This window comes from Anolis carolinensis, chromosome 6 (assembly GCF_035594765.1).
Source record: "Anolis carolinensis isolate JA03-04 chromosome 6, rAnoCar3.1.pri, whole genome shotgun sequence".
Taxonomy (NCBI): Eukaryota; Metazoa; Chordata; class Lepidosauria; order Squamata; family Dactyloidae; genus Anolis; species Anolis carolinensis.
This window is the reverse complement of record NC_085846.1, coordinates 19,098,877-19,120,819: the sequence shown is the minus strand read 5'-3', so window position 1 is coordinate 19,120,819 and position 21,943 is coordinate 19,098,877. Positions and strand designations below refer to the sequence as shown.

The 21,943-nt window shown below is 43.5% G+C and overlaps 1 protein-coding gene across 4 annotated transcripts; it reads right to left on the bottom strand.

The window, feature by feature from the left end:
- Positions 1-1,472: 1,472 nt before the first annotated feature.
- On the bottom strand, positions 1,473-21,674 carry srrm2 (serine/arginine repetitive matrix 2). Of its 4 annotated transcripts, none has more exons than XM_008117543.3 (15): positions 21,213-21,674; positions 15,612-15,887; positions 14,613-14,717; positions 14,312-14,491; positions 13,669-13,746; positions 13,425-13,487; positions 13,049-13,075; positions 12,699-12,749; positions 12,527-12,616; positions 12,224-12,416; positions 7,207-12,113; positions 5,070-5,330; positions 2,989-3,060; positions 2,728-2,844; positions 1,473-2,611 (listed from the first exon to the last, which is right to left on the bottom strand). In XM_008117543.3, exons 2-15 carry the CDS (start codon positions 15,848-15,850, stop codon positions 2,602-2,604), a joined length of 6,393 nt encoding a protein of 2,130 aa, XP_008115750.2. In that variant the 5' UTR covers positions 15,851-15,887; positions 21,213-21,674; the 3' UTR covers positions 1,473-2,601. The 4 variants fall into 4 exon arrangements, with proteins under 4 accessions (XP_008115750.2, XP_008115749.2, XP_008115748.2 ...); XM_008117542.3 differs by having other exon boundaries at positions 2,989-3,114; positions 21,140-21,673; XM_008117541.3 differs by having other exon boundaries at positions 2,989-3,114; positions 21,213-21,673.
- Positions 21,675-21,943: the final 269 nt, after the last annotated feature.

Sequence of the window (21,943 nt, the reverse complement as noted above, 5' to 3'; positions counted from 1 at the left end):
TGGGATAAAAACATCAGAAGGTAGAGCTTACCAGAAAGGGTGAATAAATTCTTTTATGTCTAGCCCACGCTGGAGAAGAAAATCAACAGAAAATAGATACTTTTCACATGGCAAAAGAGAAGGGTCTAGCATTTTTAGCATTGCCCAAGGTATTCCAGACACAGAATAATTACCAAAGAGCAACAGAATAAACAAAGTTCAAAGTACAATCAAACTTAGAAGCATTGTGTAGGGATAACTTCCTAAAACCCAAGTACTTCAGCAAAGAAACTAAGTTGTGGACAAGATGGAGAATACCAAAAGCCAAGTTAAAAACAATGCAGAAAAGAACAACTGAAATAGTCTTAGTGACAAAATAAAACAAAAAGTGTGTGCTCAATCTGGGGAGTTCTGCTTACAAGAAATGCATGAACTTTTACAAAACAAAAGGAAACTTCCAAAATAAAAAACAGAGGATTTTTTTTGTTCTCTTCTCCAAACCTCTCAAATGAATCCACTCAAAAATCCTGAAGCAGTCACTCCCTTCAACTGAAGAAGACGGAAGAAGAGAAGGGATGAGGGGAGACTCGCCAGAGAAAGCAAACTAGAAAATATTCCAGGAAATAGCTTGTAAACAACAATGTCAGAGACAGAAATATCTGGTAACAAGGGGAACTCAAATCAAATGTGATCTAGCTGCAAAGAAAGTAAATTTATAATTTTCCTTTCAGAAGCATTATTATAGTAAGTTTGCATTATATTTAGTCAGTAAGACAGGAGTGTTTGAAATAACAGAGGGAAGAGAATATTCTGATTTTTCCCCACATCAGAACCAAAGCAATACCTTACTAAGCAGGAATATGAACAGTCCTACTTTGTTCATTCACATCTGAGATCTTGTTACTGAGATTTATACTTGTTGCCCCTAAAGAAATGGCTCAAAGCTTTGAAGAACTATGGCTGCTGGGATGCAGTACAACATCAAAGGGTTGTAATTTGTCCCCTGCCATTTTAGAACTATTGGGCCTTCCCTGTTCACATTAATCATACCATTTCAATCAAGGTTTGCTTCCTCGGGTCTGCCAACTGAAAGGAACAGAATGGATCCTTACTGGGGTGTTTATATTTTGTTAGTTGGCTGGACTAAGCTGAGGTAGAGGGAGGTGTGAATTATGTATATATTTTAAATTTTAAGATAATACATTTATTCTTAACCTCTGGAAGGGGCAGTGTAGTTTAAAACATTCACTCTTCCCTGAAGAAACAGTAATGTGACATTGGAAATACTTATGTAGCAACTGAGGACCTCAGTTTCTATTCCATTCTGTAATAAAATCTCAGCATTTGGAAAAGTAAATGCTCATAGACAAAAGATTGCGCGGCAGAAAAAAGGAGAAAAAAACCTGTTCCCATATAACTGGAATTCTCCTTTGATGAAGTCATGCTGTGAAAAAGCATATACAGTATAAAAGTCTCAGGGACACAACAACGAGTGCATTTCGTAATTTTTTATTTGACAGAAAAAATCTCCTTGCTGTACATATCAAAAAAAATTAAATGCTTTTAAGAAATATGAAGAAACTTCTGTTCCCACCCCTCCCTGATTTAGGGTTTCTCAGCTTCTTTCTAGCAAAATCTCCATCAACTTCCCCTCATAAAATGACTGACTGCCCAGTTTCCAGTCCCTATTCTTGACCCCTCCTGACCTGGCTCAGCTGATCAATATGAAAGAGTCTGCTTCGAGGGAGGGATGAAAAGGAAAAAAAGAGCACAGCATATTAAAATCTGTTTGTTTTGGGGGATAGGAATGGTCTGATCCTTAATTTTGCTACCATCAAAAAGTCAACCCCAGTGCTGCAGGCTGCTACTAAAAAAAAAAATCCTTTTTCCTTCTCTTAAAAAAAAACAAAAACAAAAACAAAAAAAAGCTCGCCTGTAGGCAGCGGAGGGAGGGGTACTGAAGAGCCCTTCCCAAAACTTGCCCCTCACTGAACTTTAGGAGATCTTCAACACCAACATGCACTCCTTCTGGGTTTTATTTCCTACAACCCTCTGCCATTTCAGACAAGGGTGCCTGAGAAACACTAAATCAAACAGATAAGCTCACATATCTCCCTACTCCCCACCCACCCACCCACCCACCCCTTTTTGTGTTTTCTTTTTAAAAACCTTTTTATGTCTAAATCAACGAAAAGAAGACTCCTTTCTCAAAACACAGAAGTAAAGGGGTTTTTAAGCTGTAAAACGCACAGAAAAAAAAACGCTCACAGGAGGGGGGGGGGGAGTCAAATAAACGTCACCAACTGTTGGAGGAGGAGGAGGAGGAGGAGCGCAGAGGCAGCAGATCCTGGTGGGTGCTGAGCAGAAATGTCCAGGGAGGAGGGGAATGTAGCTGCCAACAAATGATGGGCAATAAAGACGGGGACAGTGAAGGAAAAAGAACTAATGAGAATAAAAAGCCAATGGCAAATGAAGAGCCCCCTCCCTCCTCCCATGCAAACACATTGGTTTCCAATGGGCATCAGAAGGCAGGGGGCTCCCACCTGGGACAGCACTGAGGGAGGCTGGATGGCGCAGTCTATGGTTGCATGGGCAAGGGCTTTCCAGACTCTCCCAAGAAGTTTAGGGGGACCTGAGGAGGTAAACAGAGGAAACGATAGTTAGGAACAGGCCTTACCACTACAGCTGGCTGGCCCCCTAACTGACAAACCCAGGAGCATGAATACACCAGCCACAGGCACACATTACCTTGAAGTTCTGCGGCGGAGGGCTCGAGGGCTGGGGGATTTGCGTCGCCGCTTCCGCCCTGGGGATCTGCTGATGCTTCGTCTGTTTCTCTGTGTGGACCTATCCCTGGACCTGTCCCTGCATAAAGGGGGCAAAGCAGAAAGCAGGTCCTATATCAAAAGTTCCTCCAGTTAACTTTTCTCCTATTCAAACAGATCTACCATCATCAGGGCCTGCTGTGCCACCACACAACAAAAACCCAGGGTGGATTAAGATACCTACCTACGTCGGTCCCTTGAAGTCAGGGGTGGCTGCACTGGAGGTGAAGCACGGCGCCGTTCTGCTGGGGAGTAGCTGAGGGAACGAGAATCACGCAGAGAGTCAATAGGCTTTCGGGGGCTGCGTGACCTAGGTACAAAGAGAAAGTATCAAGTGGTTAGAATGACATGCAAAGGACAACAGATCAAAGCCCACATGTCTCTGGGATGGGCACATATTACCTGTTTAGAAACCAGAAGTGTCTAGAATATTTTTGTCAGCTCAGGTTTTTGGAGTCCTCTAGAATAACCTACTCTAAAATGACCTGCCCTTCCATCTTGTTTTTATAGTGACCATGTACAGAAGTTAGCATAGATATTACCACACATAATTCTCACTGTTGCCACTCATTTGATCAACCCCTCTGAGAAAGAGTGATGGAGAAAGTGCAGTAGGAGCAGCAAGCTGTTCTAAGAAGTCCCCCTTGAGGCTATGGGGCTAGGCAAAAAAACCTCTAGACCTGCTGCGAAGAACAATTTTGTCACATCAGCCTTTCAAGGATTGGCACAGAATATCGTCAAACTAGATGGAGTTGCCAACCAAATGTTACTGCTCACTTCTTACTTTCCCTTATCAATTCAAAATTGGCTCCAAGATTAAAAATTCAAAAGTACTGCTACATTAAAAATATAAGTTTTGTTACACAAGTATCAAAACTACTTTTTGTGCATGTCAAGACAGGGGCATAAATTTGAGCTACTTTCAACACTGGTGATCAATAAATGCTTTCAAAATCTTATAATGTGCTGCCCATACATGTGTTCTCACATCTCCAAATTTCTCATATTTGTTGACTTCTTTCCATAAGCAATCCTCACTTCCCTGACTTTTCTGAAAGGAACAATGAGTGAATGTCAGAAAGTTGACTTCCCAGATTCACTTCATAGATTTAAAAATAATTCTCCTTGTAAAATAGTATAGGGAGATAAAAGTGTTGTGGAACTGATGCCTTCACACACCCAGGGAGAAAAAAAGGGAAGGGAAGGAATGGTGGGCATGCCTACTGTGACCCCTTACACATACAAGATCTCAGAAAGCAGATTTCAGTACAGGCCATGCAAAAACAATCCAGTGAAGTCAAGAGCGCAGCACCACCCAGCTTCCTCTGATGGCTGGCTGAAAAAGAAGAATATAAGCCGGCAAACATATACAAGCTTCCTTAACAGTAATGTTAGTAAATGCTAGGTCAAGGATTCAGCTTATCACGGCACTGATAAGATTTTTTATTTATTACCCACCTCTCCTCAAGGCTTGAGGTGGGGCACAACACAATTAAAATACATCATTATAACAAAATACATTCAGTAACATGCATATTTTATAGAAATATTTCTATAAAATACACATATTTAAAAACATGGAACAGAGATTAAAATACAATAGACATAGAATGTGAATTTAAAATTTATAGTTAAAAATTGACTGGGCAGGCCTGCTGAAAGAGAAAAGTCTTCAGTATCTTAAATTCTGACAGCCGATTTAGCTGTCCAATCTCTTCAGATAGGATATTCCAGACTCTGGGCAGCCAATGAAAAGGTCCCTTGGGTAATGGATGCCAGTCGGGTTCTAACTAGCTGGAGGAGATGCCCCTAGATAACATCAGTGTTCTAAGGGGCAGATTGCATGGGAGAAGGTAATCATTTACGTAACCTGGACCCAAATCATGAAGAGCTCTAAAAGTCAAAACCAATAATTTGTACTTTCCCCAGAAACTAGCTGGCAACCAGTGGAGTGACTTTAATTTAGGTGTAATACGGTATGTTCATGCCTAGTTTTATCTGTAACTAGTCTGTCCCTTTAACTACCAAGTGATATCTATCTTATGATCTTATTAAAGCCTCCTTATGTATTATCGCCCTCAAAAAGAAAAAAGTCCCATGAAGCTTCTGACATCCATTTAACAATCTTGGGTGTTTGATACCACTATAACCTCCAATGTCTTTAACATATTTGCATTGGGCACGCAGTGCCAGCAGTCGCTCGAAGAGAACGTTATCATTTTTTGGCAACAGACCATATCTACTATCCAATAAATAAATACGTACTTCTTTTTCTCTGGAGAGGGCTTCTTTTTGGGGGCTGCCTTGGCTGACACCTGGGATCCAGTCTTAGCAGGTGATGGTGAGGATGAGGACGACGACGAAGAGGAAGAGGCTGAGGAGGAGGAGGAGGAAGAAGAGGAGGAGGAGGAGGAGGAAGATGAGCTACTGCTGGAACTGCTGGAGCTTCGGGAATGGCGTTTACGCTTGCCCACTTCTGGAGGCTGCTCATCCTGGTTACTCTCCTTCAGCACTGGGCTTGGCAGCCTGGGGCAGGGGAGGACAGAAGTAATATCAAGCTCACATATGCAGGACAAATTTATGAAAAAAGGGGTTTTGTTTCGTTAATGTAAGATTCAGTTTAAAAAAATAAGGATACAGAAATGTTAAGACAGAAAAGTTATGGGGAAAGCCTGGGAAACTAGCTATCTTAGCCTTACTTCAAAGCACCTTTTACAACACAGCTGTTGTTGCTTCTCTCACACTATGAATACATCTAAAGTCTTTCCACTACCTGGGTTGCTGTTGGACTGTGCTGATATCTCCAAAATAGGGAAAGGAACTGTCACATGTATGGATAACTAGGGCAGAAGGGAAACCCAGTGAGTGGGAGACCTAAGATGTTCTTAGACAAATGTAGGAAAAACTGAGGCGAAGCAGTAATCCTGTCACTAAGACCATGTCTTAACAGAGTCTGCAGCACCTATTGAAAATTCTAAAAATCAGGATATTTTGTGCAAGGTTTCCAGTGGTCAGCCTCTTGTCACTTGAACTTATGTCAATTTCTCTGGTGTTGCCTCCTTGCTCACACCAAATTATCTAAATACAATGAACTGGGATCTGGGGAAAGTATTTCAAACTGTTAAAAACAAATATACATATACTGCAGCCAGTCTCACCACAGATGCTTCAATGGAACAAGGGAATTGCCTGAAGCTTTGCTATGGTACTTGAAGCAGAAAGCAATACTATAGTGTGACTCCTGCCAGGAATTGTACAGTGACAGCAGGGTGGCCTCTTGTGGACAAATGTCACAATTGCAGAATTGAAAAAAAATTGTGGACAAAAGCATTTTGGAGAAGCAGTTATGTCAAGCACATTAGAAGTAAAGAGACCCCCATGTGGCACCTTAAAAACAATGAAAAGTGGTTTTCCTTTAGCAGATTTTCTACATAAGAGAGGGAGAATGCAAGAAGTAGACAATAAATAGACAAAATGGAGAAAGTGCTTCTGTCAACTTGTCAAGTATACAAGGTAAACACAGGGAGCATTGCATTATCTGTACGCTTTGTTGTTACAAGTCTGAACATATACAGCTACTCTAACCATATTATGCCTTACTTGTAGAGGGCACCCTGTAGTCAAAAGACTGCCTGGCTGCCAGAAACAAGAAATTCTATGTGAGAGGGAACAGAAAAGACAGAATGCACCGTCACTGTGCCGTCATCCCACTTGTATGCCACTGAGGGAAATGACTTCTATGGTTCTGTTTAAAATACTGGTTTGGAATGTGTTTGCACAACGATGCTAGAAAGATAAATTATTGTATGTGTTTATTTTCCACTTGCAAAGAAGTATCAGGATCATCCCTTTTTTATGAACACCTGGTTGAATCTGACTTACCCTGTTTCCCCTAAAATAAGACATCCCCAGAAAATAAGACCTAGTAGAGGTTTTGCTGAATTGCTAAATATAAGGCCTCCCCCGAAAGTAAGACCTAGCAAAGGTTTTGTTTGGAAGCATGCCCAACGAACAGAACACCAGAGCATGCAGGATCGGTAAACGTACATACCATAAATGTACAAGTGTTGTACATGGAAATATTGGTAGTAACAAGAAATACTTGATAGGATTCACAGTTTGTCTGGTTATGCTGGTTTATGATGACAACTACTGTACAATATATAACAAACGTTCATTTTTTTGTTCAACAATAAATGTGAATTCTTCTTCTTGGAAAAATAAGACATCCCCTGAATATAAGACCTAGAGCATCTTTGGGAGCAAAAATTAATATAAGACACTGTCTTATTTTCGGGGAAACACGGTATAAGTTGGGAGTGGATGCACAATTCCAGAGCTAAAGGGATGCAGGTAACAACTAGAGGCTATTTAAGAGAGAGGAAGAAAATTAGTTTCTTACTTTTTCAGTTCAACCTCAGCCACAATTGCCTTTGTTGCTTTATCTTGAGGATTTGATTCAGATGAGCTGGATTCCGAATCAGACGTTGAAGAGGAGGAGGAAGATGAGGAGGACGATGAGGAAGTGGTGGATGAAGCTGATGGACTTCTCTTTGCCTTTGAGGGGATGGAGGGTGGTGGGCAAGGGGGGGCTAGTTGTGGGGCTGTGGTACAACTGCCCTTGGAATTCCCTTCTGTGGCATCACAAGCTGACTGTGGCTCAGCCTCAAGCATGGGGAGGTGGCCTTCAGGCCTTTCTACTACATTGGTTTCAGCAACCAACTCTTCTTCTTTGGGGACTGGGCCAAGCACAGAAACCAGGGCTGGCAAGGGACTGGAGGAAGCAGAGGAGGAAGAGGCGGGGGATGGCGACCTAGCTTTGGATAGAGAAGGGGAACCTGCATGAGGACTGCTTCTCCCTGACAACAGAGGAGCACCAGCAGCTGGATCATCCTTAAACAGGGCAGACTGTATGGTCTGACTCTTATCTCCTGGTATGTCTCTGAGAGTACTGGAACTACCATTCTTCAAAACTGCAGGGGATTCCCGTAACATGGATGGTGTAGGAGAAAGGATCTTTTGGGATTTGGGGGAGTCATGAGCTGGACTTGGAGTCAGGGGAACGGCAGTGTTGCTTTTTATGTGCCAGAGGGAAGAGACTGCTGATTTCTCTTGGCTGTCAGCTTTAGGGTATCTCTCCAGCACAGGAGGGGAGCGGGATTTCCTTGCTGGAGAAGTGCAAATTTCCCTGGAGCTTGATCTGGAATGCTTCCTCACAGGGGATGTTTGAAAATCAGGAGATGCTCTGGACCCGGTGCTTTTATAGGCTGCTGTGACACGTGAAGCATCTAACCTTGGAGGTGAACGGGATGCATTTCGGCTGGCAGAAGACTGCTGAGGGGACAGCCTTGACATCTCTCTTCGTGCTGGTGATCGAGAATTACCCCTGCGTGGTGAGCTGATAGAGCGCTCACCCTTCCGCTTGAAGTGAGATTTGTCCTGACGAGATGGGGAACGTGACTGACTTCGCCCTGGGGACGAAACAGACCTTTCCCGCCGTAGCAACCCCCTAGACTTGTCTCGTCGCCTGGAGAGTGAAGGGGAGCGGCTCCTCTGTGAGGAGGAGCGAGATCTTCCCCGGCGTAAGGAGCTTCTCCTTCTATCACAGTGGGATGATGACTTAGACCCACGTAGATTCCTGCTGGTGTTTGACTTGTCTCTGGAGCGTGATCTGGATCTTCCACGCCTCAGAGGTGTTTGAGATTTCCGTTTGGGGCTCAGTGGTGATACAGACCGTCGTCGTCTTGTAAGCGGTGTTCTAGATTTTTCTCTGGGGCGTGGAGATGATCCAGACCTGCGCCTTCGGGGAGGGGTTCTAGATTTCATTCGAGGCCTGGGAGAGGATCCAGATCTATAGCGACGGTGAGGTGGAGTTCTGGATTTCATTCGGGGCCTTGGAGATGACCCAGACCTGCGCCGCCTTGGAGGAGTTCTAGATTTCAATCGCGGCCGTGGAGATGACCCAGACCTACGTCGTCTTGTGGGTGTTCTGGATCTTACTCTGGGTCTTGGTGGTGATCCAGACCGGCCACGTTTTGGTGGAGTTCTGGATTTTGCTCTAAGTCTAACTGGTGACCTTGAAGTTCGACATCTTGGGGGTGTCCTTGATTTTACAGGTCTCACTGGTGACACAGATCGGCTAAGAGATTTTTCTTTCCGTTCTGGAGAGGAGTCTGAACTGCTGTCACTGGACTGCCTTCTTGGCTTCTCCTTAACTCCAGGATATGACCCTGATCTACTCCTTCGAGGTACATCCCTCATTATGTCTTTCTTCTCTAAAGGCGATCTAGGACCCATCAGCTGACTTCCTGAAGTCTCTCTTGATTCTGGAGAAGCTGCAAGTTTGGTGTGCTTTGCAACTGATGCAGATGTGCCATTCTTGGTTTCTGGGGAGGAATCTGACTGCCTGTGCACTGGGGATAATGCAGGTTTGCTTTTGTTGATTGACACTGCTGCAGAACGACTCAGTTTGGGGGGTGATTGAGATTTGTCATCTTCTGGAGAAGATGATGATGATGAAGAAGAAGAGGAAGAAGAGGATGAGGAGGAAGAGGAAGATGAAGATGAAGAGGATGAACCAGATCTACTTCGCCTCAATGAAATCTCTGGCTTCTTCATGCCTGGGGGTGACTCCCGGTGGCCTTGCCTTGAGGGAGACTGTGATTTATCTTTTCCAGAGAGAGATGAAGCTGATTTACATGGTGAGGTAACTTTTGCGGTTACTGCCATGGAACCAGATTTGTTGTGTCTTGGAGGTGACCTGGATTTTGCCTTGGCTTCTTGAAATTTATTTTGCTTTTGGGGAGATTTAGATTTACCATTGAGTTCAGGAGATGATCTTGATCCACTTCTCCTGGTAGGCGACTTAGACTTCTCTTTCACTGGTGAAGGTGAAATGCTAGATTTGACCTGCTTCAAAGGTGATTTAGATTTCTTTGCATCAGGAGAATATCTGGACTTGCTCCTGGGAGGTGATTTAGACTGTTCTTTTACCAGTGGTGAAGAGCCAGACCTCCTTCGTCTTGGTGGTGATCTGGATTTCTTCAAATCTGAAGAGTCAGGTTTGCATTTCTCCAGTGGTGGAGTGGGTTTCTTCTTCGATTCAAAGGAAGATCCAGATGCAGTTCGCCTTGGAGAAAGAGATTTCTCTCTCAAAGCTGGAGGCGATCCACTCTGTCTTAGGTGTGGAGATTGAAGTTTTTCCTTTGTTGCTAGAGACTTCCCTGATCTGCTTGGCTGCAATGGAGATGTCGACTTTGTTTCTGGTGAGGCTGTTCGTGTTGGGGGTGACAAGGAATTTTCCTTTGTTGATGACTGAGAGGAACTAGATCGGCTTTGCCTTTGAGGTGAACTCAACTCTTTCTTCAATCCTGGTGATGTCCCTGATCCTGACTTTGTTTTTTCTTCTGGAGAAGACTCAGACCTGTTTCGCCTCCTTGGCAATCTCTCTTCCATATCTGAAGAGGACCCAGATCTGTTGCCTCTCACAGGTGACTTAGATTGCTTCCTCTGTCCTGGAGATGAACCAGATCGACTTCTTCTGGAAGGTATCTTAGACTTCTCTTCAACCACAGATGAAATATCGGGCTTCTTTGTGACTCTTGGAGATGAACCAGATCTGCTCCTTGGAGATGGCCTGGGTTTATTTTTGAGTCCTGGAGGAGTCCTGGATCTGCTACGTCGGGCAGGTGATCTAGATTTCTGCTTTGGGTTTGGAAAAGAACGAGACCTACTCCGCCTTGGAGATAATCTTGACTTCTTTTTCAACCTTGGAGAAGAACTAGAACGACTGCGCCTCAGAGGTGTTCTTGATTTTTTCTTCCTAGATCTTGGAGAGGAACCAGAACGACTTCTTCTAGGAGACAACTGAGATTTCTTTTTTGCCTTTGGTACAGAACCAGATCGACTGCGTCTGGGAGATGCTCGCAATCTGCTTCTTGATGCAGGGGACGATCCTGAACGGCTACGTCTTAGTGGTTTTCTGGTTCTGTCTCTTGTTCTAGAAAAAGAATCAGAGCGACTTCTCCTTGAAGAAATTCTAGAGGCTTTACGGCCTGGAGATGACACAGACCTGCTTCGTCTTGCTGAAAGCATAGATTTCTCTCTTCTCGGTGAAGAGCTTGACCTTCCTCTTCTGGGAGGGGTTCTGGTTCTAGATCTGCCTCTTCTAGACTGAGTCCGAGATCGAGACCGTGCTCGTCTGGGCGGAGTCCTAGATCTAGACCGGCCTCTTCTTGGTGGGGTACGTGAGCGTGATCTCCCCCTTCTAGGTGGTGTTCTTGACCTTCCCCATTTCCCACTGTTTCTGCTTCTAGACCATCCATGCCTTTGAGGAGTTCTAGAACGAGACCAGCCACGCCTCTGAGGTGTACGTGACCGTCCCCATCTGGGAGGAGTGCGTGACCGTGACCTCCCCCAACGATGGGGCGTTCTTGACCGGCCCCGCCATTGTGGACTGCGAGAACGGGCCCTTCTCAGAGGAGTCCGTGAACGGGATCGGGCACGTCTCTGAAGAGAGCGAGATCTTCCCCTCCTTGGAGGTGTGCGTGATCTTCCTCTCTTAGGTGGGGTGCGAGACCGTGATCTACCTCTGCGAGCAATGGGAGTTGGGGAAAGAGACTTGTCTCTGCGACTGGTCCTTGACCTGGTGCTCTTGGATGGAGGTGAGCCTGATAGTTCACGTCGAGATGTGATCTTGGAAGATTGTTTGTGCCCAGAGTGGGAGACTTCAGGGGATGAGCTCAACCGCTGTCTCTGGGTAGAGGCCTTCTCTTTGTCTTGCCTTTTGGGGGGCTCCTCTGGGGAAGAGCTACGAGAAACTGGGGCTGGCTTTCTTGCTGGGGATGGGGAAGAAGAGGAGGAAGAAGAGCAGCTACCACTCTCTGATGGAGAACGGGAGTGCCGAGATGGAGAACCTTCATGAGAGACTTTCCTTGACTTGGTTTTAGAAGGAGAAGATGAGGACGGCACTGGCTGCTCCTTCTTGTCAGGGGACATCTTAGTCTTGGTTAGTGGAAGAGTACCATTCTGATCCTCTGCTTGCTTCTTAGGAGGTGGAGAGGCATAGGTAGGAGACTTGCTCTCTTTAGAGGAAGGACGATTGTGTCCTGAGACTTTTTCCCGAGGATCATTTGGCCCTGGGGAGCGATGTTTGAGTCTTGAATCCTGCTCAAATGAAGGAGTAGATTTCTGACCCCCATGCCGAGCAGACTTTCTCTCCTTATCTTTTTCCTTCTCTTTGACAGGAGATAAAGGACTGGCTGATCGTTGGCGGGTTTCACGTACTGGAGAATGCTTGGAAGAGGTTTTCTAAATAATAAAAATATAAAAATAACAACTTAGACTCCATGGTTTCTCACATACAACTTCAATAGAGTTAGGCCAGTTATTTTCTAAATCATTAGATTAGAAATTCTTACCTCCCGCTTTTCTCTACTTTCTCGAGGACTTGTGCTCCTGCCCCGCCGGGCAGGTTCAGAAGAAGATGAACGCTCTCTACCTGGCAGACTCTTTGAAATTACTTCACTTTCTTCTTGCTTCCGTGAAGATGTTGAGGGAGACTTGCTCTGATGTCTTAAAGCAGCTCGTTTCTGGGTAGAGATGCTGCCTGACCTGCAGAGGACAGGTAATAAAGAGAGATTTAGAACTAAGCTTATCTTCAAGACTCTGCCCAAAGCCTGATATCTGGTTACAATCTCTTGGATGCCCATAACAGCACATACCTGCTGCGAGAACCATCTGAAGACGAAGAATGATGTATTGAAGAAGAACGATCCCGACGTCCTTTTTGAGAAGCAGATTCACTAGTGGACCTAAGCAAGTGAGTTTTTAAAAAGGTTGCACATATGCCTCAGAAAGAAGGGGAGATTTACAGTGGACAAACAACTACATTACCTCTTCCGTTTCTTGTCCTTAGATTTATGTTTGCTCTTGGGAGTTGGCGACCTGAGGAAAAAAATTGCTTTGAACCATTCTACAAATAATAGAGCTTTATGTACAACCAGCTGTTTCCTCCCTCAGTTCCTACATTGTCTGCTATAAAGCTTTCTTACCTTACCACTAAACTGGCTCCAAACTCACAAACAAGAGATCAACAATATAGTCATGAAGTCCACTACATCCATGTCACCTTTCAGTTAAGCAGTTTAGGTATTCCTAACTTACACAGTGATTAACAATCTGAGCAAACAAAGAAAAAGCTGCAATTTACTCTTTACATTGAGGAGTATACTACCACAGCTTACCTGTGCTTCCTTTTCTTTGACTCTGACCTGAAAAAAGAAAAAGAGTTTTTCCACATACAGCATGTGGTCATAGAAAAAACAAATATGAGGCGTATCCAGAAATAATGGTTTGACAAAACCATGTCCCACAATGCTGCTAAAGTTAGAAGTGAGACTTCCAAACACCCCAGCCCAGGTTGCTTACACAAAATGCTATTCTAATAAAGGAGACTACAATTTATAATGAAAGTACAAACTTGATTGAACTATTCTATTCCTCAATCACAATTATTTTCATAAAAATAAAAACACCCTATACACATACCCACAAAGGAGTTTGAAATAATTCTCAACCATCACCACAAGTCCATCAACTTTTTCCCAGTGGAGTCCTCACCTGTGTTTCTTTTTCTTTGAACTTTTCTTCCTCTCCCTTCGAGAAGGTGACCGGCTCTCAGACCTTGAAAGAATAACCAAAAGGAATATATCACGTATTTCAAAGGGAAAGCTGTAAGCCCACAAATCCAAGCTCCTTTGCCTTTCTCCCTCTCTAATGCCAAACCTACACCCAGCCCCTCTACTCTCTACACTCCACTTCAGAACTGTAGAGTGAACTTGAGTGTCTTGACTCTCCCACACACCTGCCTCGGTCTTTCTTCTTTTTCTTCTTTTTCTGTTTTGGAGACGGTGATCGGGAACTGCTGGACTCTTTGACAAGACTGGGGAGATAAGGACAGGAAGTGAAGAGTCAAGTTCCCAACAAATTTCTATATGAAAGGTTCTTCCTTCATTCTTCCCCTCAAACAATTAGCTAAGCCACCAGATGAGAATTCTCCTGAACCTTAAACTCACAAGAAAATTAAATGAACCAGCCTATGACAAAACCACATAATCAATCTTGAGTATATCTCTCACAGAAACAACCTCCAAATAAAAAACTTTTAATCAAGCATGGTGACCAAACACTTTGTGATCTACATCAATTCAACTAAACCTACTGGATCAATGAGAATTTTGTGTAGGTCCCACAAATCCTGACTAACAATTGAATTAAAACAAAGTTTTTCTAATATAAACTGAGGAATATATGTCATGTCTCAAATGACATAACTTCAACATCTTTAGATGCTGAATTCTATATGTTTCATTCATTTTAAAAACTGTTTAGAGAAACTGCATTAATTTTAGAAACTAAAAATCAAATATAAAAATATTTCATCTTTAAAATAAAACTGCTAGAACCTTTTCCTCGGTCACATCCAACCCACTCATTTCCTCTCCTACCTGTACTGCTTTTGCTGCTCCTGCTGTTGCTTAGCTGCAGCAGCTGATGCCGCTTCCTTGGCCCTGCGGTTGGGGTCAAAAGAGCTGCCGTCCACATAGTTATCACTAATGCCAAAGGCAGCTCGAAGCCTCTCATTCTTCTTCTCATTGGCCTCAGCCAACTGATGGGTCTCAGTGACACTGGAAAGGAATGACAGCGATGATTAGAGGGAGAAATGGGCAACTATGAGAGGCATGTGAGGGGAAGAGTAAAGGAACAACAAATCCTGCTATAACATCACAACCAAGAGGCCTTACTTACGTTGGCTTCTGCTGTTGTTCCCCCTCTTTGACTACTGCTACATCCTTCTCAAGAAGCATCATCCGAAAAGTGGCTACTTTCTCCTGGATCTCCCCAGCTCCATACCTAGATTGTGTACATCAGAATATTTAGGAGTTTTAGCAGATCAGATCCACACATAACCTATCACATCTTTCATGAAATAGTACAAAATGTTTCAAAAATGTATAAATAGCAAATGATACAAAAAATCACTTTGCACCACATTGACAATTTTACATACAATATCACAGAAGGCATAAATGAAAGATAAACCATCAAGTCTTTCCCTTAATATAAGCCTTCAGGAAACCCCCATTTTTAGTTTCCACTTCCTCCACCTGCAATGCAGGAGTATTACTAGCCTGTCTCACAAAGTTGTTTTAAGATTACAGCTATTTGACTTTACAAGATATTTTAAAATATTATACCAGCTGGCTAGGAATATTGTGCAACAGACCTGGAATGGCTGTGCTACATAATTATTCAGCACTGATAGTAAGAGATTGCTACACACAGTATTATTTTCTCCAGAATAAGAAAAATTCTTTATTTCTATCATCAGAACTTGTCACTTCAACTACTGCTGCAGGTTCTATGGGTTTTCCACATCCTACTAAACAAACTTCTCTACAAGCTTGCTAGGTAAGGGAAGAGAAGATATGGTTTAAGTAGTTTTATCCTAAAATATATTTTAACCATTATGCAGAGATTCTTGAGCATGTCCCAATTGAATTGCCAGTGCCAAAACATCATGGTTGTCTAATTTATAATATTCAAAGGCTTCATTCTAACAGTTCTGAATAATTCAGTAACCCAGACCACTGCAAAGATCCTAAACCTGGTGAGCTATTTTCTCCTTTAATTGCTTGATGTCTCCTTCAAATGCTAGTTACTAGTTGTTGTTCTCACTGAGCCTTCCATCCATTTCCATGATTATGTTACAAGTGTCTTCACCTCTACTGTTCTGTAACCACCTACCCTTGCTCTTCCATTAGCTCAGCCAGTTCTAAGCATTTCAGCTCAACTTTCCGCTTGCGCTCGTGGTCCAGGATGTCCTGGTTAGGTTTTTTAACTAGGGACGACTCCAGCTTCCTCAACTCTTCTTCTGACTTGTAGTCAGTGCGATCCTTCTTGTGTCGCACAGCTGACAGGTTGCGCTGTACGTAACCGTTGGTGCCACTGCCCCGGGGAGTGGGGAGTCCTATCCCATTGTACATGGCTCCCACAGGCTAGCACCACTGGTGCCTCTGATACCTAAAATAAAATACAGGGAGTGTGTCAAAAGACAGGAATGAAGAGAAAGGAAGAGCAACTGAGAGCTTTTGCCAAGCATTCCTTGTATTAGGAAATATAATCTTCCTCCACCTCAGACTGAAGCGTGAAAAAATAAGATGTACAGACAACAAAGAACAAAACTTAAGAGAGCCAGTAAGCATCCTATCTCACAAAAAACATATAGCTCCAGCCTGCATCTAGCCCAACATCTGCACACACCTTTCTTTCTTCTCTATTTCTGATAGAAGTCTCAGCATATATCCTGCTTTGCTTTTCCTTCCCATTAAACACATCTTATCCCCCAAACTGTGTTGATAGGTTCGCCCTATAACCACATTTATAACATATGTTTCCTAGGGAAACTTTACCTCACACAGTCTCCTAGTTTACCACTACTCCACAATTTACAACAGTATTATTTTTCCCTAAACTCAAGCACCATAAACAGTCTAAAAGACATGTGGGTTTGAGCTCAAAGCTACTATCTCTGCTGGCAAATACTTCAAAACCTGTTCTCTCTTTTTTTTCCAAATAAAAAGGATCATAATCCCTTAGAGCAGCACTGCTTGTGGTATCTAACGTAAGGGAACAGCAATCCCACTCTCATCCCAAGCATGCCTGGGAGTAGTATGACATTTGTCTCAATTAACTGTCTTTTTTTCCCCTGAAAACTCTCCAGGGACCCTTGACTAGCACTTCTCTGAAGAAAAAAATCCATGAAGCTTTATACTTCAGCCTCTATTCTTCTAAACCCTACCTTGTATATAAAGGATATCCCCAAAATTGTATACACTCATAACAGTCTACAATTTTGAACTTTTCTTTTTCTGTAAAAAATTTATGAATCCTTAACAGGATTGAACACAGTAGAACATGCAGCTCTGCTTGGTAATGCAGTGCTACACAGAGATAGCAATCTGAACACCTTACATAAAATTGTAATTTAAGATGGAATGTGTAGCTCTGCTTAAACCATTATAACATTCATTCTTCAATATAAATACACTTACTTAATCTTCAGTAATTACCAGTTACTATTATCTTTAAAAGATATAAACATTTTTGGATGCCCTGAAATCTATTAGTGTGCATATACATACACTAACATACACACACACCATAAATACATATATCTGGACTCTTTTCTCACATTAGCCATTTCAAGTTCACTAAGGTCGCAGTTCTTATATACAATGACTTAGAAGTTCAGTGGGACTTGTCTGAATAAATGCATATAAGATCGGCCTGCATAATCTTTCTCTGCACCTGGCTAAAATCTGCTCTATCCATCTCCATGCTTAAAAGTGCAAATAAGATTTGCTCAATTTTAAATATATAAAATATAAATGTATATTAACAATGGCAAAACGGGGAAATAATCAGAACTGGGAAACAGAAGACAATATATCAGTTTCTGATGAAAAAAGAATTATGTATATATAGACTAGATTTTAGAGCTAGCCTAAGACACTTCTCACCCTGAAGACAACACTTCTAAAATCACTGGTTTCGCTACAACCTTAACTTTCCTTACTCTTGCCCACAAAAGTACAACTTTTTAAAAACTATAAATGTACATGTACTTTGCTGCTCTGGAGGCTAAGACACTGAGCAATGGGTTCCAACTACAGGAAAAGAGATTCCACCTAAACTTTAGGAAAAACTTCCTGATAGTAAGAGCTGTTTAGCTGTGGAATATGCTGCCTCAGAGTGTGGTCAAGTCTCCTTATCTGGATATTTTGAAGGAGAGATGGGGTGGCCATCTATTGGGGGAGCTTTGATGATGTACTCCTGTCTGGCAGAAGGGGGTTAGACTGGATGGTTCTTGGGGTTTCGTTCAACTCTATGGTTCTGTATGAGTAATGAGAGAACTGATTCAGTATTCAAAACTGGAAAATGGAAGAAAACATAGCTATTTCAAATGAACAGTAAACCCTATTAAATAAAGACTAGATGCCAAGGTAGCCCGAGACATTTATCAGCCTGAGGATGACATCTCTAGAAACATCTCTAAAATCATCCCTTTTGGCTACAATCGCAACGTTGTTATACTTTTACACTTAACACATCCCATTTAAATGCAGTTTGAAGATAACTTCCAACTGTGGAGACAGACAAAAAACTCCCACGAAAGAATGCAAATCCCTTAATGTGCATCAATGCCACCCAGGCCTCAAAGTGGTCCCAGGATTTCCTATATAATCATCTGCAGAGTAAAACCACTTTCTTCAATATCAGTTCGATGCCCCTTTCACACTGCCCCTGTATCCCAGGATCTGATCCCAGACTATCTGTTTATCCCAGGTTATCTGGGAAACATATAAAGGTAAAGGTTTTCCCCTGACGTTAAGTCCAGTCGTGACTGACTCTGGGGGTTGGTGCTCATTTCCATTTCTAAGCCGAAGAGCCGGCGTTGTCCGTAGACACCTCCAAGGTCATGTGGCCGGCATGATTGCATGGAACATATAATCCAGTTTAAACCAGATAACCTGGTATAAGATCCTGGGATATAGGGTAGTGTGGAAGGAACCTGAAACTGCATTAAATGGTCACTGCAGCCTGCCACTAAGGCTTACTCATGTTAAAATATTTTAAATATAAATGTAATATAAATGGCTGAAACCATTCAGAACTGGAGAAACAGAAAATAACATATTTGTTTCAGACAAACAATAGGATTACATACATAGAGATCCTTTCAAATATAGATTAGAGGCCAGAGTTAGTCCAAGACATTTTGAAGCCTAGGGAACAACACCTCTATAAACACACTAGGTGACAATTGCCTCCTCCCCAGAAAAGCTTGCTTACTCATTGAAGGAATATATCTCCTGTCTTGGTGTTTGATTGCAGCCTTCCCCTCCCCCTTAAGCCTCCTAATTTTTAGAAGGAATATGTCTCCTGTCTTGATATTTCGCTGCAACAGTCTCCTCCACTTAAGCCTTCTTACACTTCGAAGGAATATGTCTATTGTCTTGATGTTTGGTTGCAACCTTCCCCTCCCTTTAAGCCTCCTTACTCTTAGAGGAATATGTCTATCGTCTTGATGTTTGGTTGCAACCTTCCCCTCCCCCTTAAGCCTCCATATTCTTTGAAGGAATATATCTACTGGCCTGATGTTTAGCTGCAACCTTCCCCTCCCCTGAAGCCTCCTGGTTCCTTAAAGGAATATGCCTACTGTCCTGATATTACATTAACTCTAAGAATGAATAGGTTTCCTGTCTTTATATTGTATTTACTCTTAGAAGGAACATGTTTCCCATCTTGATGTTTGGTTGCAACCTTCTCCTCCCTTGTGCCTTACTCTTAGAAGGAACATCTCACTTGTCTTGTTGTTTGGTTGCAACCTTCCCCTCCCCTCCCCTTGAGCGTCCTTACTCTTGGAAGGAATAGGTCCACTGTCTTGATACTGTATTTCCTCTAAGAAGGAATATGTCTCCCATCTTGATATTTGGTTGCAACCTCCTCGTCTTAAGCCTCCTTTCTCTTAGAAGTAATATATCTCCTGGCTTGACAGTTGGAAGCAATAAGCCTCCTTATTCTTTGAAAGGATATATCTACTGGCCTGATGTTTGGTTGCAACCTTCTCCTCCCCCTTAAGCCTCCTTACTCTTAGAAGGAATATGTCTATTTGTCTTGATATTTGGTTGCAACCTTCCCCTCCCCTTAAGCCTCCTTTCTCTTAGAAGGAATATTTCTCCTGTCTTGACATTTGGGTTGGATGCACCATTTCCTCCCCTTAAATCTCCTTACTTTTAAAAGGAACATGACTCCTGTCCTGATATTGTCTTTAAGAAGGAATAGGTCTCCTGTCTTGACATTGTATTTACTAAAAGAAGGAACATGTCCTCCATCTTGATGTTTGGTTGCAATCTCCCCCTCCCCTTGTTTCCTTACGCTTAGAAGGAATATATCTCCTGTCTTGATGCTTGTTTACAACCTTCCCCTCCCCTTAATCCCATTACTCTTAAAAGGAATATGTCTACTGTTCTGATGTTTGAGTGCAACCTTCCCCTCTCCTAAAGTCTCCTTGCTCATAGAAGGAATATATCTATTGTCTTGGGTTTTGGTTGCAACCTTCCCCTCCATTTAAGCCTCCTTACTGTTTGAAGGGATATATCTATTGGCCTGATGTTTAGTTGCAACCTTCCCCTTCCCTGAAGCCTCCTGATTCTTTGCTGGAATATGCCTACTGTTCTGATATTGTATTTACTCTAAGAAAAAACATGTCTTCCATCTTGGTATTTGCTTGCAAACTTCCCCTCCCCTTAAACCTCCTTACTCTTAGAAGGAATACGTCCACTGTCTTAATATTGTATTTACTCTAAAAAGGAACATGTCTCCCATCTTGAGACCTTCCCCTCCTTAAGCCTCTTTATTATTTGATGGGATATATCTATTGGCCTGATATTTGGTTGCAACCTTTCCTTCCCCTTAAGTCTCCTTACTCTTAGAAGGAATATTTCTCCTGTCTTGATGTTTATATGCAGCCTTCACTGCCCCTTAAGCCTCCTTACTCTTGGAAAGAATATATCTACTGTCTTGATATTATATCTATTGTTCGAAGGAATATGTCTCCCATCTTGATGTTTGGTTGCAACCTTGCCTTCTCCCTTAAGCTTTTTTATTCTTAGAAGAAAAATGTCCACTGTCTTGATATTGTATTTACTGTTCAAAGGAACATGGCTCTTGTCCTGATATTGTCTTTACTCTAAAAAGGAAAATTGCCTTGATGTTTGGTTGCAATCTTCCCCTTCCCTTAAGCCTCCTTTTTCTTAGAAGGAATATTTCTCTTGTCTTGACGTCTGGATGCAACCTTTCCTTCCCCTTAGGTCTCTTTACTTTTAGAAGGAAGATGTCTCCTGTCCTGATATTGTCTTTATTCTAAGAAGCAATATGCCTCCTGCCTTGATATTTGGTTACAAACCCCTTCCATCCCCTTAAGATTCTTTATGCCTTGGTGTTGACTTGCAGGCCCTTGATGGCCCTAAAAGGCTCCCACCCACACCTTCTCCGGCCTGGCTGCAACCACTCCATTTTAACCCCACTCCCCTCAGTGAAAACAACCCCACGGCGCAGGTCCCTCCACCTCAAGGCCTGGCAAAAAAGAAAGCCCGCCACTAGACGTACTCGACGCCCCTCGCCCCAATCCCCCTCCTCCCGGTCACTACCAATCGCAGCCCGGAAGCCCAAGGCCTCCTCAGCGGAGTAGGCCTTCTCGCCCAGCTTGCCTGCCAGCCTCCCTCCCTCGCGCTGCCCGCCCAAGGGAGGCCGCGGCCTGCGCCACTGGCTCGCGCGCGCTACCTCATCCGACGCGGCAGCACGAAGCCGCGGCGGCGCAGGCGGAGGAGGGTGACGGAGAAAGGAGGGGATAGCCTGCGCTGTCCCCTCACGGCCGTCCAATTCGCTCCCGTCTGCCTCTTCTCCGCCTCCGTTGGATCATGGGAAACGTAGTCCTTTCAGTCTGGAAACCAGGCCCTCGGACGCTCACAGGAAGGGCGGTAAAGACTACGAGTCCCGGCAGGCCTCGCGGGCAGCGCGAAGGTCGTCCGCCATTTTGTCAAAGCGCTCCGAGGAAGCGTTGCCTCAAGGGGGGATGGCTTTTCCTCGCTTCTCGCCCCCGCCGCCTCTCCTCTTCCCTTCGAGTCCCGTTCTCCACACCCAAACGCCAAATGATCCGCGGTGTAATTCAGAATACGCCAAGCCTCACGAGCGAAAGGGCTGCCAAAAAGAAACGTTTGCTCCCGTCGGCCACCGCGCGGTCCCAAATTAGAGTCGGGGGTGGGAGGGGGGACGCGCAACTCGCAAGGGATGATCTCGCGACAGTTGCTCGGGGAAGTAAGTACGCTCTGCGGCGTGCGTCGCTCAATTCGCCTCGAAGCCCTTTTCCCTGATGCATGCCGGGAATAGTAGTCCCGCTACTTCCATTGCACCGCAACAAGCGCTTCGGGTTACTTGTAAACACTACAATTCCCATCAGGCAGCTGGTGGACTCGTCTCTATCCTTTCACTCCAGCAAAGTAACAAGCGGGGAA

Excerpts from the sequence above, each read along its gene's own strand:
- srrm2 (XM_008117542.3), bottom strand. The coding sequence starts at position 15,850 with ATGTACAATGGGATAGGACTCCCCACTCCCCGGGGCAGTGGCACCAAC. Across the intron at positions 14,718-15,611 it reads GAGCTAATGGAAGAGCAAGG|GTATGGAGCTGGGGAGATCC; the intron begins GTAGGTGGTTAC and ends TACACAATCTAG. Across the intron at positions 12,750-13,048 it reads TCAAAGAAAAGGAAGCACAG|GTCGCCAACTCCCAAGAGCA; the intron begins GTAAGCTGTGGT and ends TTTTTTCCTCAG.